General features: G+C 33.5%; 3 protein-coding genes across 3 annotated transcripts in view; 2 read left to right on the top strand and 1 right to left on the bottom strand.

Moving 5' to 3' along the window:
• Window positions 1-247: 247 nt before the first annotated feature.
• Window positions 248-5,522, top strand: TRIADDRAFT_52233 (uncharacterized protein; the record flags this gene model as incomplete). The annotated part of the gene is made up of 14 exons (XM_002108800.1): window positions 248-264; window positions 1,134-1,240; window positions 2,194-2,291; window positions 2,497-2,580; window positions 3,036-3,070; window positions 3,169-3,274; window positions 3,371-3,452; window positions 3,565-3,609; window positions 3,746-3,918; window positions 4,037-4,091; window positions 4,187-4,349; window positions 4,445-4,526; window positions 4,630-4,727; window positions 4,877-5,522. The coding sequence occupies 14 exons, from the start codon at window positions 248-250 to the stop codon at window positions 5,520-5,522; spliced, it is 1,791 nt and encodes a 596-aa protein (XP_002108836.1).
• Window positions 5,523-6,077: 555 nt separating this feature from the next.
• On the bottom strand, window positions 6,078-15,123 carry TRIADDRAFT_52232 (uncharacterized protein; the record flags this gene model as incomplete). Its single annotated transcript, XM_002108065.1, has 34 exons — window positions 6,078-6,127; window positions 6,204-6,378; window positions 6,459-6,578; window positions 6,666-6,773; window positions 6,923-6,978; window positions 7,055-7,175; window positions 7,278-7,381; window positions 7,484-8,021; window positions 8,112-8,155; window positions 8,260-8,386; window positions 8,697-8,849; window positions 9,065-9,255; window positions 9,364-9,415; window positions 9,558-9,675; window positions 9,766-9,839; window positions 9,913-10,035; window positions 10,112-10,143; window positions 10,230-10,419; window positions 10,535-10,694; window positions 10,795-10,852; window positions 10,975-11,106; window positions 11,310-11,352; window positions 11,479-11,553; window positions 11,720-11,835; window positions 11,913-11,953; window positions 12,057-12,145; window positions 12,230-12,273; window positions 12,728-12,815; window positions 12,899-12,939; window positions 13,056-13,185; window positions 13,507-13,680; window positions 13,817-13,922; window positions 14,295-14,321; window positions 15,008-15,123. The coding sequence occupies 34 exons, from the start codon at window positions 15,121-15,123 to the stop codon at window positions 6,078-6,080; spliced, it is 3,816 nt and encodes a 1,271-aa protein (XP_002108101.1).
• Window positions 15,124-16,452: 1,329 nt separating this feature from the next.
• The window catches only part of TRIADDRAFT_52231 (uncharacterized protein), a gene marked incomplete at both ends in the record, with an annotated part of 3,382 nt that continues 634 nt past the window's right edge, over window positions 16,453-19,200 (top strand). The window contains 6 exons of the mRNA XM_002108799.1: window positions 16,453-16,580; window positions 16,715-16,922; window positions 17,384-17,577; window positions 17,772-18,150; window positions 18,286-18,719; window positions 18,822-19,070. Of these exons, the coding sequence (XP_002108835.1) occupies window positions 16,453-16,580; window positions 16,715-16,922; window positions 17,384-17,577; window positions 17,772-18,150; window positions 18,286-18,719; window positions 18,822-19,070 (1,592 nt within the window). The remainder of the gene's footprint in view (window positions 16,581-16,714; window positions 16,923-17,383; window positions 17,578-17,771; window positions 18,151-18,285; window positions 18,720-18,821; window positions 19,071-19,200) is intronic.

Below are 19,200 nucleotides of genomic sequence, written 5' to 3'. Positions count from 1 at the left end.
GGTATTTACTCTGGCAGTTCAAAGGACTTTGTATACTAAGTGGCTCGCTACAGTACAATAGATATAAAATTGGGGTGACATTTCAAAATGTACTGTCCGGTACAGTACTGTAAATCACGTCAGTCAGTTGGCATTGGCAAGCTGTGGCTGTACATACTTTCCACAAACCTTCTTCATCCAATCAGAAAATCTCCATTTTATCCAATGTCTTCCTATAAATATCATTTACGACGAATTCGGCACGTCCATGTGGCTAGTCAACAGGTATTTAGCTCCACCTATAACAGCATGCTATAGTACAGCTAATAAAAGGATCAATTTTGGTTAGTAAAAATGATTTCTTGGTAGTAGAGGATGGACTCATTTCGACCACCACTTCATTTTTTGTATTTACTGTATTTCACTGCCTGCAGTATGGACAGTCAGGTTCGAGAAAGAATAGCATTGAAAATTAACTTGTCTGTCGATAGTCAACCAATTGATTGCATAAAAATAGTATGGATAACGGTAGCCTAAAAGCAGAGAGAGTGTACTGTAGATAACAGCCAAAACTGCCATACAGCGGTGCACAAACATGAAAAAATTATGCCATGACGTGATGGACTCGTCTTAAAAATACAGTACATGAAATGAAAGCAGTCGAAAATATGCACCATAAATCGTGAATCCAGTTCAATGCCTTAGATAGACTCTACACTTCATTTTGCAATCCTATTTAAATCAGTTTGCGTCTTATATTGTCCAATGACTGGAAAATGACATTGTAGAAAGTCAGAGATGTGTATTCAACGTGTTATTAATGGTGCGTATTGTAGTTATGTCAGACATGTTGATATATATATATATAATACGTTACTGGTCAGTCAGTACACGATACCGACTTCAAGGATTCAGTACTGTTCCATACGGCATTAGCGCTTGCTTTCATACAACACAATATATTAGAGCAGACTTTGATGAGAAGATGGCGATTCATTTCCATGAGATCCAATCTCCTTCTTGCTTGTAAAACACTGCCATACAATATTAACATCATCCAATGTTGATGTTTATCGCACATCACAACACTAATAGTTATTTCTACTCCATTTTTATAAGCGACGTATCCGACATCTACGCAATATTTCGGCTAGGAATCTTTCAACACCAGATAAATTACAAGATGCTCTTGCTCATGTCAATGGAGATGCGTTATTCTATACCTACTTTACCTTACATCATAGCGATAGTCAGCAACTTGGTAAGTCTCAATTGATCAACTACATAGCTTCAACAATTGTATTCAATAATTATAATCAGGGAGATAGAGATCATGCTGCTATAAACGAAATATCATTAAAGTAAAATTAATTATTGTTTACATTCTCTTCATTTGTTCTGATTGCTGAAAACTCTTATTTTGTTGCTTATTCCAATAGAGTTCTACCGCAGTGAAAAACTATTAGCACTGGTTTGTATTCCCTGCATTTCGACTAACAATACCCTAATTTTTCACTGTCTTCCGCTATTATTACTAGTATTAATTACTATTAATTATTATTATTAAAACTATTGATCGCAATTTTATTCTCCAAGAATCCAACATGGCGTGGATTTGAGCCTAGCCATTTTCCATCATATGTTCAGACTTCATCGACACGTATCCCACTTCCAAATTATGCCACGTTATCAATTTAATCCATGCTACTTTGATACTGATTAAATGACATTATACATAAGGCTCGTACATGATATTGCTTCTCAATGATCATAATTCTTCTGCAGGGAATCATTCTCTAGACTTTATTGTAGCATACACCAATGATTTTTCACGTATTACAGTACATACTGTAAATACTACGATAACTGACATGCGAGTCATAAATCGTTTTATGAAGCTTTTTATCAGTGTGTAAATTGAAACATAATCATTACTTTTAACAAGGATTACAGTACAGTTATCAACCGTATTAAGAAGCTATCAATACGACAGAAATTTCAGCCAATACTCGCAATGTTATTTACGTACTGTAATAGATTACGAGAAAGTAGCATTTACACCTAAGTCATGCAGTAGTATCAAACTTGTCCAGACTTTGTGTGATAGATCAGGCTTGATTTTTCTAGACAACATAGACTTAATAGCAATTTATACAATATATGGCATTACATTATAAATCGTATTCACCTTAACTAAATGGCTATAAAATCAAGATTTAATTGTTCGTATTTGGGCCGAAATTGTCGATACGCGCTATCTACTTATAGAATGGATCGTCGATTTAAAGGGACTAATATATATTGGAGAACATGTAAGTATTAAAGATTACACGTCGCAAAAATTTCTCTATTGTAGAGCAAATGCATACGTGCATGTATGCCAACGAATAAGGATACAATTAATGAAGAAATGATATCGAATTTTAATGTGATGGTGTTATGTAGCCTATCGTACCTCAGGTTTACATTACTAGGCAAAGTCTTTAGATGTTCCTTTATTTATCTCTATTAATTTAGCTCCATAAAGATGGAAAACCGTACGAACAGAATTCTGTTATCTTTGGAATGTTAGAGGGTTACTATACAGCACCAGCGACGCAAGTAAGAATTTAATCTAAGAAAGATACGGTCGACACGTAAAATATATTTTTACATAAATGTCGCAAGCCATATGCGACATATTTACACTACATATATGATAATATTTTACAATTTCACTCGAGTTAAGGTATAAACCATTCGATTAACTAATATATTACATCTGAGTGAGATTATAAATTGTAATAACGTATTCTTGTGCTATTGTTAAATAAGGATTGTAGTGGATTACAAGGGATCAATCTTAGGGAGCCTATTTTCATTACAGTGGAAAAAAATTTGGTAACATAGTTTTGTTCAACTTAGACATAACCTAGATTAAAGGCTTATGCCATAAGTTAATAAAACGTTCGATTTATAAAATTACATAACAATGACTAGTGTTGTCCTTAATACTCTTATGTGTATGTAATTTCACAATTGATAAAGGTTCCATATTTATCATATTTAAATTTTAGGTTCGCACATCCTACACAGCAGCTTGTTTAGATCGGTTAGTACCTTGTTCTTTAGCTCATTTGAAATCAAAAAATTGAACTATTTAACTCAATTCTTTTTCTTTAATATTTTTTTTATATGATACTATCAAAGGATTCGGACGTCTTGCAAGGCAATTCTTCAAACGAAAGATAAAATAAAAAAGTTACAGGATACAATACATGACTTAATGGCTAAAAAGAAATATAAAACAGATATTGTAAGTATTATATGATGAAAAAACGATACTAATGTAGCTTTAATTTCTTTTCTCTGATCTTGTTTAAATTGCACTTTCAACGCTTTACCCAATTAGCTAAGTCAGATAGAAGCCGTGAAATTTCGAAAATCTCTGCTGCAGGATGAATTGAAAAATCAACTAGAGGAAAATAAACTAGGTACTATCCTGTTAAACAATCTTGATATGAAAAATATGTTAAATTTACTTATGTAAGTTCACCTTTATTGAAAGCTTGTTAAATATAATTTTTAATTAATTTAAATCTATAGAACAAGATATTAACGAAAGGACTACGAAGGAATTAAGAAATAGAGGTTACCATTATAATAGATACTACTATCTACCACTTATGTTGTTCTTATCGAAATCATTTCAATACAAGTTTCTTGTAGTTGTTGCAAATGATCAATCATAACAATACTAAAATGTGGCTCATTAAAAATTTTGCAGTTGCCCATTTCGAAAACAGCAAACAAAATTATAATAAACTTAAATCGGAACTTTTGAAAAGGCAAAAACTTCATCTTGAAAGAGAAGATTTTTTAAGTAAACTTGAAAATAGTTTACTTAAACGGAGGAGGCAACTTGCTTCCGATTTATCTTTCATTTATCCTATCTGTGAGGTATGATATAAAATGTTTTATTTAGATATCGATATTGACATTAATATTAGAAAAATTGATGTTGTAAGGTGCGGTCACTTCAACTATTTAGTATTATAATGAAATCTCTTCCTCTTAGGACGCTCCTGGTGAACACAGTATCTGTGGGGCAAAACTTCCTATTGCTGGTAATGGTAAATCAATCGGTAATTATCTTAATTCTATCAATGAATGTTATCTAACAATATTCCTATCAGGGATTGAATAAATTCTAATCGTTCGACATTAGCTTGCAACGACAACATGCTATCAGTCAGTCTAGGCTATACATGCCACATGTTAATCATCTTATCTCAGCTACTCGACTTACCTCTGCGCTATCAAATGATCTACTATGGCTCCAAGTCAACAATCGCTGATTATATCAATAGCCAATTACAAAAGGAGAAAGTGTATGAATAATATAATATTTGGATTTATACTGCGTTCAACGTATTTCCGTTTAGTGCATAGTAATAAGTAATTTTTTTACTTTTTCTGCCTCTAGCTTTCCTCTTCACTGCAGGAAAAATAAAGACAGTTTTAGTTTTAAATATGCTATGTACCTCCTAAATATGAACATTGCCCAGGTACTTAGCATTCGTATCAATTTCGTATTGCCATAGCAAACTATGCTAGATTGCTCATCTACTTTATTCTGTTTCTAATGCACTGTTTATATATACATTTTAGATTCGTTTCTATTGCCATCTAGCTACGGTGGATCCTCGTCAATCTTTAGCTAATCTAAAAAATTTGCTAGAAACTGAATTAGGTGTTTTAATTGTCAGGTAAGTTTATGAGATGCCTTAGCATCAATTAGTGTTGTTGTCGTCAGTCCTAATGCAGAATGCCCAATTCTTAGGACGGATAATGATAGCATAATGTGGCTTTATAATAGAAGCTAGTCTAATTACAACTTTGTGAAACATTTCCGTAGAGACGTGAGCAACATTCCAGGTTTAATTTCATCTGAAGCTCCCAACTTTAGCAATTTATCCATAAATTCAACAACACAGAATTCTGGTAATGAGGACGAAGGTGTACAAGATAAATCATCTACTTCCAATGACATGCTAGCAGAAGAAAAGACAAACTCTAGAGAGCCAACAAATGCTGATAGCTACGATATAAAATATTCTGATAATGGAACTACAGAAAATGGAGATTACGATAATGAAAATACATCAGCAAATGGACTATTTGATGTTGATGATTTACAGTGCATCAGTGAAGAACCGGCCATTGATAACGATTTAATCAATAGTAATATTAAGCAATTCGATTCAGTTAATAGTCTTCCAATATCTGATATCAGCGATGATAATCCATTTGATGAAATACGAAAGATAGCTGCCGAAAATGTTACCCTTCGACGTAAAAATCGTACGCCGAAATATTTATCGTCTGATATAAATCTTGACCTAGGATTATTCGATGATGATTCATCGCAAGATATCACAAAGTTACTCGAAGATGCAGAAAACGCTTCTAATGCCGTTGAAGTATTAGAATCTGATAATGACAAACATCAAATTATAAACGAAACTAATGTATTCGATGAAAGCCGTGAAATCGCCCATTAGCTTCATTATCGAGTCATTTTATTGGAGAAACTAGCAAGAAAAATTCTATTCAAACCTATGGTAGCAATACAAATATTGCTGCTTTGTTATATAAAAATCTGATATAGATATAGAAAGTTTACTTGCAGCTACATTTACTGTACACTATTACTTGAACGTGAATTTTATCAATTCTCATCACTGTATATATCTTCATGAAAAAGTGCATTCTCCGGTATGTTAGAGTAATAGTTACTAAAAATTCTTTGATACATTAATGTAATATAATAGAAATCAAAACTTTTTAGTAATGGATCATCGCTATTAAGGAATTGAATTAAATGATCATATTTTAATGCTATTAATACTCCAAATCCATATAATTGCAATTGTTTGAATGCAATACCACGCTGCGTGTGTTGTAATTAATTGATCGCTGACAACTTTATTCGAAAAAGTCAATCAATCAACCGCTGTATGAAACATATGTTGAAAACCTGAATTGCATGTATTCAGTTAATTGCTAATCTGGCCATCGAGATAATCAAAAAAGAACGAAATATTTCTTAATAAACTTTATAATTTCGCCAAAATTTCTCGAACAGTTTCGAATAGTTGACACCTGTCTGTAATACAAAAACAAGAACACTTTAATAAAACATTACCCAGTTTAAACAAATCTAGCCGATAAAAGTATAATACCCCTTGAAGATGGGTAAACATCTTTGCGAGATTTGAGGATAGACTTGACTGCACTTAATAGATTAGAATCTACGCCATCTGGATATACACTATCAAGTACGTTCACAGAACCATCTTGAACGCTACATACGATGGGAATAACTAAGGGTGTTACACCATATTTCCAAAACTGTAACTAAAAACGTTTTAAACACAACAAATTAAACATGCAGATATTGGGACATCCTTGTTATTCACGAAATACTTAACACGTACAACAATTAATAACTTCGCTTTTAAAGCTACAGCCTGAAAACCAAGTGGGGCAATTTTAGGACAATTAGGCGGTATAGTCAAACACCAACAAACTTTCCAAGACCTTTTAGGATCAGGAAACTAATTTGACAGTAAAATAAGCCATAAGATCATTGTACCAAAGTTTCTCAATATTAATTATTTCCAATCATCGTGACTGTTACTTACTAGCTCTAATTTCATTATATTAATACAATCTTCCAAAATTTTTACGGGAGCTGTAATTAATGTTAGGAAGGATGATAGACTGCCAGCTTTATATGGATAAGAAGCGACCTTTAATAATGTAATCATAATCACGTTAGAGCGATGAGTTATGCTCTCACGAAGGTCTTTCTAACAGTACTGTAATCTAGATATACTGTATATGTAAGGCACAAATGATTATCACTGCTTTTTTATAAGTCAATTTTATAATACTGTACCTTCAATCTAAAAAACTCCACTAAAGTCCGCACATCATCTTCTTTCATAAAATTATCTTGATCAATTATAATAATATTCACAATTAGTACATTCCAGTAAGTATGAATATTGCAGAAAGTTCACAGTCTCACCTCTAGACGATAGCAATCCCAATCTTAAAGTAGGCAGATGCGATACATCAATCATAGCCTCTGCGCTCATATTGTCCATGGAAAATCTCAAATTTACAATCCTACTTGTCTCGTTACCTACCTAAAAATCAGTAATAAAAATCATTCTTATAGCTAGATACTGTGCGTAGGATCACTTATTAATGTAACTTATACAGATGGGGCAGCTTAAACTAATACCAACCGATACATCACAGGATTTTGCTGAGCGTTTAATTTGTTGCAAGAGAAACGCGCAACTTAGATAACGTTCAAAGGGAGACAGCAGACAACCACTCAGACTTTCATCTAATCAAAAATTAAATTTAATAAATTATTCGATAATGGACACTAATAAATTTACTACCTTAATTCTATAAACTAGTCTAGTCAATTAAAATAACTACTAACCTGTACTAACAGGTTCCAGTAATTTAGCAAAAGCAGCCTGACTAATTTCAACAGAATCACTTCTAGCTGACGTCAAAGTAGATACTTTAGACAATGAAGCCCAATATTCTTGTTTCTGGAGCTTAGTCGGAGGATTATTTAAATAATTTCCAGTAAATGTTTGATTTTCATTACCGCTAACAATTGCAGCTAGCTGATTTGGAACTGAAGCTTGCGGAGATGAATGATTTTCACCAATTCGTCTACCACTGGGCGAATTATCGGCCTGTATAAAATCTGAGGTGGAAAAGATGAATAGGGGACTAGAATTATGGCCACTTATAAATGGCGAGGTACTAAACGGTAGAGTTGGAGATTCGACAGTCGACGTCATCTCCTTTAATGCTTCAATTGCTAAGGTTGCATCAGCATGAGAATTATCCGCAGAATTGGGTCGATTAGGATATGTATCCTCTGTATCCATAATATTACTTTCTGAAATATCGTTTGTAAAAGCCATTGAGGTGTCAACTGTCTCGATAAATTTTGTTATAAATTCCTATGATCGAAATAGTTATAATCAAGATAACATAATTGCTTTATTGGGTATATTTACAATTAGCAAAGTCAAAAAGTTATTGGCTCATACTTTAAATCCTGGAATAACAGCTACCTCTGTATTTTTTCCCATATCTACAACAACAAGAATTTAACATAAGCATTTAACGAACTTTGTACACAATCGCAGAAATAGGATACTTTCAAAGTATAATAACCTAGCATCATATTTTACTAACCATGAATAATAACAGAGTTTGAATTCTTTAAATGTACATCCATTATAAAGAAATGGCGAAACTGAATTCGCAGATGATCACAAGATAACGGTAAGACTGTAAAAGCCAAAGCCGCTGTTGAAAGTTTCTAAATGTTATAAGCAATGCAAAGAATCAAGTATTAACTTGTATAACGAATACGCATGGATAAAAATTATGATGTTTAAGCATATATGCAATATCCACATGTATAAAAGAGGAATCTCATTAATGATTTATATACTGCAATTACAGGATTTATCCCTGACGAAAATCTAGGCTTGGATACGTTGAGCAAAGCTTTAAGAGGAGTGAAAGTGCCATGCAAAATCTATTACACCAGAAGAAAGATTATGAATATGGGCACGAATATTTGCAGTATATTCTAGGTAGTAATTACATTTCCAATACCACAATACCTCTAGTAATTTTACAATATCCTTGCTATTATTTAGCTTATGTTGAAGATGGTCAAGTATCAAATTATGTGGATTTTCACCGAAATTCGCATTCGCATTCGATATAGAACTAAACCGCAGTTTAAACATTTTATCACACCAGCTGATTCTCACCTAACACAGTTACAAGAATAATACAAATGCAGTAGTAAGTAACGAAATACAAACTCAAATCTATATAAACTTCACGGGTAAATATAAACTCTATTTACAATATATTTAGACTTGGGGCCGTAAAGTAGAGTCAAACACTGTGGAGAAAATTCGTAAACCAAGAAGTAATGCTTCCAACAATTGGATGAATCTGCAACATACATCATAACTTTTACCATAAAATCTAAAACCGTGCAAATTACTATGCTAATGTTACCTTGAAGGGCTTCAGCTAAATCTGATGTCAGGCGATAGAGAATAATAATACCCTTCCAATCATCCAATAACTTAAGTGAGATATCTCCTGTAGATGGATTCCATTTGTGATTTGTATCGTAACTTACGATAAATCGAATATGCTCTTCTTCTATAAATGCGATAGAAAATCGTCAAGCAGAGCTAAAGATCGGACAAATCTATAACGTAGGAATAATACACTTATTGACAAAAATGTAAGAGTAAGAAACAGTACTACCTATAGATTTACTCGCTTTCAAGGCAGTTACTGGGTGATTCTTGAATGTAACCTAGAGATTCATATACAAACGATGTAGATAAAAGATGGTCAATTCTATTTGCCTATAACAGATGTATACCCATTAAATAAAAACTGACACCAAAACACAGATGTTAACTAAAATTACGCGACTAAATATACGTAAAACTAACTTCAGCCAGCCATTTCCACTGAAATCCATCATCAACCAAACGAACGCGAAAATCAATTAAATTCTTTAAAATACTATCCATTATTATTGGAGAACACAAATCTGGAAATTTTGGAGGCCTATCAAATTTAAATGGCCATCTTTAACCAATGCTGTACCACAATGTAAGAATTTAGTAGTTCAAACAAATGTACTGATTGCAAATTTACCATAAGATTTTCAAGACGTTGTCTCCATGTATGTCTTTATAAATTTTCTCATAAAGGAAATTTGCTCTCTGTAACTGAAATACGCGTATTACATGTATTACTTTCAAGAAAACTCGGTAGAACTTTTAAGTAATATATCATTCCTACCCCTTTACAAAGTTGTGCATGAGCAACTGTAGATAAGGTAAAGTGTATCATATCTACAACTCTTGTACGAGCAAATTTTATGTGTTTTGTTGATCCAACTGATAATCCGAAAGCGGCTTCGAACTATAATAAGAATTAAAATTGACAATCCTTACCATAGTAAAAGTTTACATCAATGCAAGTGTATATAAAGGCAAACCTTTCTCTTTTTGCTAGGCGAATTTTTGACTCCTATACAAAAATATTATATCAATTTAATTCCCTCGAGGTCTCGTTAATGATCGAAAAACTTTATTGCTAATTATCTAAAATATTACCTTCAGTAACATTCATCAAATGATATTCGCTATCCGAAATCTGACAGGATTTTACATCTCGAATTTTAATAAAAGAAGCACAGTGAAATGCTACATCTTCCGATGAGTTGCCAAGGGTGGAATCATTAACATTCATCAAATAAAATGATTCTTTCACATTAAGATCCTTTGAACATTCTACTCCAATTATCTAAGCAATAAAGGAAAATTTAATACACTAATATTATCACATTAGCAATATCAAGAATAATAAGTCTACTATCAGAAAATAAACTGACTGAAATAATAAGATATGAACTACATACCAAATAGTACTGATCCAAATCATGTAGCTTAACAAACAGTCGATGTTTACTAATCTTATCCAGTAGGTCAAAGCTATCACAGTGAATAGGTAACCTCCGATTGCACGTGACAGGAAGTGGTGCTAAAGCTTGTAGACAAATTCTTAAATGGGCTTCAATTCTGCATTATTACAGAATTTTGATATGATATTTGAATTAGCAATTAATTATACACATAAAAACGAGAAAAAGCTATAAATCAGGTTAATTTTTAAAATTACTTGGCATCAGCAATGATATTACACAGCTTATTCACATTTACATTTTCATCTATAAGACCTACAATTTTAAAATTATAAATAATGAGACAATATAATGCCATCGCTTCTATTCTTAAAATATAGTACTATTCAGTGTAATATATCTGGCAAAGCAAACTAATAATATTAATCAATACTTACTCAAATCACTTGAAAACATAGCCTTTGTATCTCCAGATTTAGTGTCAACAGACAGTAATAGACGCTCAGATGAATCGTCATCATCAATTAAGTTAACAACAAGAGAAGGAATTCTATCGCGTTCAAGTTTTACTACAAAAAAATAATTTAAAGCGATTCTATTTATATAATGTGCATATGTACCAAATATACGCCAATATACAGCTGAACTGAGTGTATTCCGTAAATATGTGTACATACATGTAAAAATGCAATATTTATCTACTAAACTAAATAGTATTTTATAAGTACACTCAGGCAAAAAAAGTAGTTAAAAAGAGAAATCTTCTGCATACCAGGCAAATTAAGTCCACTACTTTGCAGTGCATGTTTGACCTCCTAAAAAGTGAGAAGAAAGTGTTAAAATCTGTTGCATAACATTCTTACATTTTCAGATTATAAGGGTTCAGAAACTATTAGCCAATAAAATTAAGAGAAGTAAATCATTAGATGAAAAGACCATACCATAAGCTTCGATAATGATCTCTTTTCGATAGCTTCCATTAGCAAGGTTTCAATGGAAAGTCCACCTCGTTTTTTCTAAGTAAATGTTAAAAAATAAGTATCAAATGATGATTCATCCTATCCGCATAAGTATTTAGCTAATAAAACTTTGAGTTTATAAAGACAACGGGTACTATCAAAGTGAACAAGTTAAACAACAACAAAGAATAAGCCAGACCGTTTAAAATTTTAATCTACTTACTAAATCAAGTTTATTTAATGAGGTATTCAATTCTTCCTGAACAGGAAAATGCTCTACTGAAAGCGGTGTATCATTTTTCTCTTGATCAATATATACAGTTAAGGTATAGTCTACTCCTGAAAGGTGTTAAACAATATGACCAAACTTTAAAATTTTGTCAGAATGCAAAAGGAAAATAAAAAACTAAACTTACTATCTTCTGATAGCGTTAATTGGTCTTGAATCTCCTTTTTTCTAAATTTTCAAATTCAGTATTAATGAATGCAGTAATTCAATTCCTATGCCGTTGATAATTAACATGCGTATCTGTAATATGAAGATTCTTCTTCTAATATACCTCCAATATGACAAAATAAGCTTTCCACCAGGTAGATGATCGATCAGCTTTACATACCCTGCCCACCGATGTGCCACTAAATTTTCAGCCTATTTCATCAATATCGAAACGATTAATATAAACGTGAAAAAATTTTTTGTGTCTGTACTAATGACAAATCATTGCAAATTTACCTGAGAATGTAAAACTTCTAGTTGTAGAGATAAGCATAAATAATCTGCAAAACCCGTAATTAAGGACCAAAATAATAAGATTATTTGCAACATTGTTTATATATCCCCCCCCCGAAAAAGTGGCATAATATTACTAAGCAAGGATACGCAAGCTAGTATATAAATCTTTAAGTGGTTCATCTGAGTCGAATAATCTCGATTGCATTAATCGTTGAACGTATTGAATCTAAAATGGAATGCGTAGCAATAACAATAATTTAGTGAAATATAATTATCCCTATACGCTATTTTTTTAATATCGTGCTATAGGACTGATTTTACCTGCAATGTATGCATTAATGATTTGCCGGCTAAGTTGGTTCAAAAATTGCAAAAAAATGATTTAATAGATTTTTACTATCTTGTAAGTAAACGTATCCTCTGAAAGGATAACTAAATTATGATATCTGGCCATTTCTTAATTAAAAATTATCTATACTCTATGATTACGGTCCTGACCTCCAATATCAGCTTCTTCAATTAAAATTTTTATAGATAACAAACGCCATGGTAAAGCCGGATCGTCACCAAGTAAAGTTAAAACAACCTATAAAAAACCAATTACATCAAGTTTACTACAACGATTTATTCCATTTACTGATACGAATTATAATTACATAACAGTCATACCTCAAATTCTCCTTCTACGGTTAAAGTTAGTTGACCATTACCTACTCGAATTATATCAATTCAAAAATTGTAACATTATCATGCGTAGGTACATCTAAGATATTAAAGATGAACAGAATACCCAATGTGCTACTAAAAGTGACAAGGCCATTCCTACCTATAACTGTTTTGGATATTCCCTGTGGTACATTCGATCGAAGTAGTCTATCTTTAATAACCTCATTTAATTTTTGTAAAGTTGTCTTTTTATCGTCTCGCGTCATCGGAGGAAGAGGGATAATTTTATCCTACAGCATGGTTATGTACATTAATTGTTAGTGATGTAAAAATAAGGACTAATTATTAGTATTACAGTATAATTGTTCGAAAATGTTTAGCGAAGGCTGTTTTGATAGAGGCTGACATTTACATTTTAGCTGTGAGACGCAACCCGAACTGCCATTAACAAATGCTGATACATAAGCGATACATTGTACAAGGTACATACAACACGTTAAGAGTAGCATAGTAATATATCCTAATACTTAAGCGTACAGAAAGAACACGTGGAGGGAAAACAAAGTATGATCGTGTTTATGAGTAAAACTTTTGGCAATATGCTAACCTACCTTGATACATGTCGGTAAAAGTGAGTAAGAACCACGCGAGAGGACTTCAGCTGCACTTATTAAATCAAAATATGGCAGCTTAGCTTGTGGAAGCATTTCATTAGCGATGCGATATAACTCATCAGCGGTATCCACAAAAATTTTGCCTTCTTGTTCCAAAAAATCGCACAATTGCTAATGTAATTGAAAAAGGTCAATAAAGAGACTACGTTAGAAGAAAGTAAAGTTATCACAGTTTACATTACTCAAAGGATATACATATACACGTCTAACTCGTCGCCACGATGTATGGCAATGGAAATTAACTCACAAAACATTTTTCTATCTTTTCTGCTTTCGTAGCCCATTTGACAATAGCCAGTAAGCGTACAAATTGCTGACGCATAGACGCTGAATAACGATAAATGGCAATTTTCCTACCGTATTCAACAAATAATATTGTATAATATCCTATCAGTACAATTTCTGATGATTATGATTAGATAGAGATCGAAAATAATAATCATGATGTATATCTACTACAGTATTCTATCTTTGCGTATGTTCGACTCGTAGACTTGTATTCACTAATGGCGTGATACTGTAATACTTTACTAGTGCAGCTTTACATTTATAAGAACAAAATACAGTATATCTGTTACGGCTGATTGGTGGGTATTGATATCGGTAATAACCAGATACAGTAAGAACATATCGTAAGGCATGATTGGATTGTTTAATTTATTGTACAGTACATCTATACAAAGATCACCATCATTTTAGCTACGTATTTACGTTAAGTATCCTACCTTTCAACATCACCCTTCCTTGGTAATCTATAACATGAATAAAAGATTGCATTGATAATGATGAGAACACTTATTAATAGGTTGTACATAATGGCATCGCCATTGAATCACGTTAAGCTATAATTGCAGAGTAGAGCAGGTATAGAACTTGAGCATCTTAATTAATTATATTCTTCTCGTATTAGTAGCAAGCATTGCAGACTCATGGATTACAAGAATTGGTACACATAGTACAGTACTTGTGAATCGTACTCTAAATGACTTATTATTACAGTAATGAGATGGGGTCTTTCTTATTACGGAAAGACTACCTTGCTGTATCGCCAAATCAGAATATAAACATTGATGAAGCTCAAGATGATCAAGCTTGGATATACAAAAGAGAGTACGGTAAGCATCGTCAACGCGGTCACTTGAGTACACTGTTCACAGTGTAGTGTACAGTACAGTATGCGATTGTATAGACTATAAAGTACCGCATGCGACATAAAAACACGGTAAGCAAGATTCAAAATTGACAATTGGTCATTTTATTTCTTCATACATGTATAAGAGAGAGTTTATGCATGCATAACATTCATTGAATGCTACCTCATGGCACATTATCCATGATCGTTTATCATTTTATGAATCGATTTTATTACTTTTCCACTAGACTGCAACTTGGTCAAAAGAAAGTGGTCGAACAAGTCTATGACCTACGATAAACTTACATTTCAGTGAGTACATTTAGGTCATGGTAAGCTTTCTGGATTATAAAGTCCATGAGAGTGGATAGCTTAATCTTTTGCTTTCCATGGCTGCCATTCACTATAGGATTGGTATCCATCCTGCTTTGACAATTGGTTGGAAAGCTTGTTGACTAGTCGGCCAGGGCGCTTTCGCTCCTTGTTTGCCTTTTTTTCTCAGTGAATACTAAACTGCATTCATCCACTAGCCACCACTACTAGCATTGATGGTATTAGCCACCTCTAGCGGTATTATATGGACTGACTACAGTATAGGACAGCCCGAGTAGCGCCGGCGCATACAGTACAATCGGCCTGGACAGGACAGGACTGCAGTACAGTTCTTGTGCTTTCTTAGGCAGGTCACGGATTGACGGAAACCTGCAGAACCTTGACATTGTTTTGAACTATTGAAGTAGAAAGACAAATAGTACTGTACTGTACACTGTACACTGTACTGTACACTGTACACTGTACTGTACAGTACAGAGTGAATACTGGACTGAATTCATGTACTGTACACTGTAAACTGTACAGTACAGTACTGTACTGTACAGTGCTGTGACTAACCAGTTCCAACTGTTTTACTGTACTGTACAGTACACTGTACTGTAGAGTGTACAGTGTACAGTACTATTTGTCTTTTTCCTTCAACAATTCAAAACAGTATCAGGGTTCTGCAGGTTTCCGTCAGTCCGTGACCTGCCAAAGAAAGCAGAGTAGACTAGTCCGGTCCAGTCCGGTCCAGTTCAGACCTACAGTACTGTACTGTACAGTGTACAGTACAGTAAAGGAAGAAAACATGAGTATCAAACAGCGCAAGTCGTGATTGCTATCGCTCACGCTAGCTTCGTAGTACTTACACCAATATGTATGACCAAGGACTACTGGAACAGTACTATACTAGTAAGCACGATGGACTGTTTAAGTTGCTTCACTGTTGACTGGTCGCTGCACACAGTGCATAGTACTGTAGACGATAGTCAAAACTACAGTACTGTACTGTATGGTCAAAATCGATCCAATAGCGAGCTAGTAGCCAATGACTGCATCAAATGATTCTAAGTACGCTATATAGGATAGCTATCCAAGCACTATGTTCTGAGCACAATCGCAGAGAGAGGAGTACTACACGGGTAACGATGCTGAGACTTACACTAGACTGAAATCAGTCACCGCTTCAAAACATTGGCAATTTGAATGAATTCAATTCCAATTTGATGATGCTTTCTCGCTCGCCAGCTCTGCACTATTTATTGGGCTCGTAGACCTACCAATGGCTAACTACTAGCAGATTGACAAATCTAATTGCATGGGCTAAAATGAACCATATATAGCTGAGCATCTATTTCTACAGGAAAGGAGAGTATTCACTTGCTTTGGACAGACGATTACAATCATCGTCTAGAATGAATGACTGTTGATGCATCATGCTCAACCTACTTTCGGATGAAATCCTACTTATGATCCTCAGGTATTTAAGTGTTGAAGATTTGAATACTTGCAAATGTTTATCTCTACGATTTGCCAATATCACTGAAGATACTTGCTTGTACAGGTATGTAGCGATCATTATGCATTTTATGACTGCTAACGGTTGCATTCCTATACTCTCTCTACAATAATCATCAAATCTATAGTAAAAAAATGCCTAACTTGACCTTGTATATATTTCCAACCTACCAACTGTAGATCAGTCACATTTACAAGATGCTATCGACTCTCAACCAACTTTATCGTTGCTTACCTTAACAAGTATTGCCATTTGCTACGTTGTATTGATTTATCACAGTGCTACTGGCTCAAGAGCACCAACTTAATACCTGCCATATGTAAGTGCAAAAAGGCCACTCAACTCAACCTCGCCGGTTGCAAAATTAGCTCTTCAGCGATGATCAAGGTAACCAATTTTTGTTCCCAAGTAGCTGTATAATATTATAATCAGATTGATACTATATTTGAGATGGCTCTTGATATTTTGCTTGCTACAATATTTACTACCATAAATTGCCATCAAAACTTGATCATACAGTATAGCATTGCAAACTGTACGATTTAACTGCAAATAGCAAACGTAATTTCCTGATTAGCACTGTGTTGTCTTGATACTGTAAGGGTATATCATATTCGACTTCTCTACTTTGTCGTATAAAAAAACAACAAGCAATAATTGAGATATGTTACTAGCGTAACTTACAGTGCTATAGATACCCTACTGCAAGTATCGTTACCATCATTGATGATGGTTTTAAACCGACTACAAGTGAAGACAAGCAGTCATGTTTAGCCAATCGTATCTTACACAACTATCTAACATAGCGATAACCGAATTCACTCTACTAATTCATTACATATATGCAGATATTAGAAAATATACCACATTTAGACGAATTAAGCTGGTCCATATCCCTAGATGTATTCAAAAATACTAGTGCACAGACTCTGCTACGTGATAAATTTGCCCAGATAAACTATCTTTCTCTTGAACTGCACTTTGGTGTTGCTAGTGCTGAACAATTCCTATTTGAAAACTCGTGTATTCATTCATTCCTAAGGTAGATACATAAAATAATTTAACTATTATTAGTAATTTATTATGCTACTACTGGATTTACAGTATAATAGCCGCTGCATGATAATGCCAATTTAGAAAGAGTCTCCGGTCGATAAACTGATCAATGGTATCTGTAAAACATTCTAGACTGCTCAAGAAATCAACATTCAAGTCGTTGACTGTTTGCCACTATAGGCAATGGCAATGCTGTATCTATTTTAAATATACAAGTGAAGACGGCTTCTGCTTTGATCTACAAGCTCCATTCTTCGATAACTTAATCACAATAACTGAGCGTTATCATCGTGAATCCTTTCGTTATTATCTTTGGCCAATGTTGTCTCTTAATAATTCTATCGATTTACCCGAAACCAACAAAATTCAACAATTCAATGTTGACAGGATATTATCCACAAAGCCTAAAAGACTCTTAGACGCGATAAACAAACGGAACCTCAAAGCTCTCAATCTTTCCTTCATACCCACCCTAACAAGCCAAGAGCTTGCCCATGCTATTGCCAACTGTAGAAATTTGGTTAAGCTAGATTTATCCGGCCTAACTTCAGTATTGCAAGTAAGTCTAGTAACAACAATCATAACAATATCACATCTTCACAGCTAATATAGAGTACATTATTTTCATTTTACGTACATTATCACTAGAAAATTTATCCTGTAATAATATTACGATCATATTATTCCATTACAGGATAAACAATTTCAGGGTTTAGAAGCTGTAGTACACAATTGCCAGTTATTAAAAGAACTTGAAATTAGTCACACTTGTGTTTCATGTGATAACTTTAGCACTTTATGTCACATCCTATCTAAAGCTATCACTTTAGAAAAGTTAACAATACCTGCTTGCCTTATGGTGGATAAAAATATTATCAAAGGTAGAAGAAATTCTAATAATGATATATTATCGCCGCAGCGCCGTATTAGCGTTATAGAGCAAAGTAAAACTGAATGCCAGTCTGACCAAAACAAGAACGTAGATAGAGATCAAGTCGATTTTACACTACTAACGAAGCATTGCCCTAAAATTAAAACATTTTCAAACTCTTCACATTATTATCAGTCAAACCTATCAACTAAACTATCAAATCACTCTCAATATTCTATAACAGAACTTCCTGTAAGGTACTTTTGTTATAAATTTACTGAATTTTATCAGTTGATAAATAATTACTAACACTGTAAGCTGATATGACACTAAACTAATTCACATATCTTCATATTTAGCTGCTCACTATCAAAATATCTCATTAGCGAAGAAATATTATCTGCTATTGGAAACTGGAAGTGTTTAGAATCCCTATCTCTCGTTGGTTTACTGAATGTAACGCATCTTTCTTGCCTCAGTACCATAACAGAATCGTGTAAAAATTTAAAACGCCTTAGCCTAGCTTATATTGGCCTTTCAGGTCATTCAGGAGCCTTACTACATTTACCTAAAGCTATTCGAAATTGCCACAATTTATTAGAATTTCGGTAAATTAAGAATAAATGCTTATGCTCTACAATTGTATTTATGCATGCCAATCCCAACTAAAATCAAATCATACATAATATATTCATAACTCTTATTCAACATTAATCTCACAGCCTTGAGCAACCGTAT

This window comes from Trichoplax adhaerens, genomic scaffold, assembly GCF_000150275.1.
Source record: "Trichoplax adhaerens TRIADscaffold_1 genomic scaffold, whole genome shotgun sequence".
NCBI classification, from domain to species: Eukaryota; Metazoa; Placozoa; class Uniplacotomia; order Trichoplacea; family Trichoplacidae; genus Trichoplax; species Trichoplax adhaerens.
This window is presented reverse-complemented; position numbering and strand designations above follow the sequence as displayed.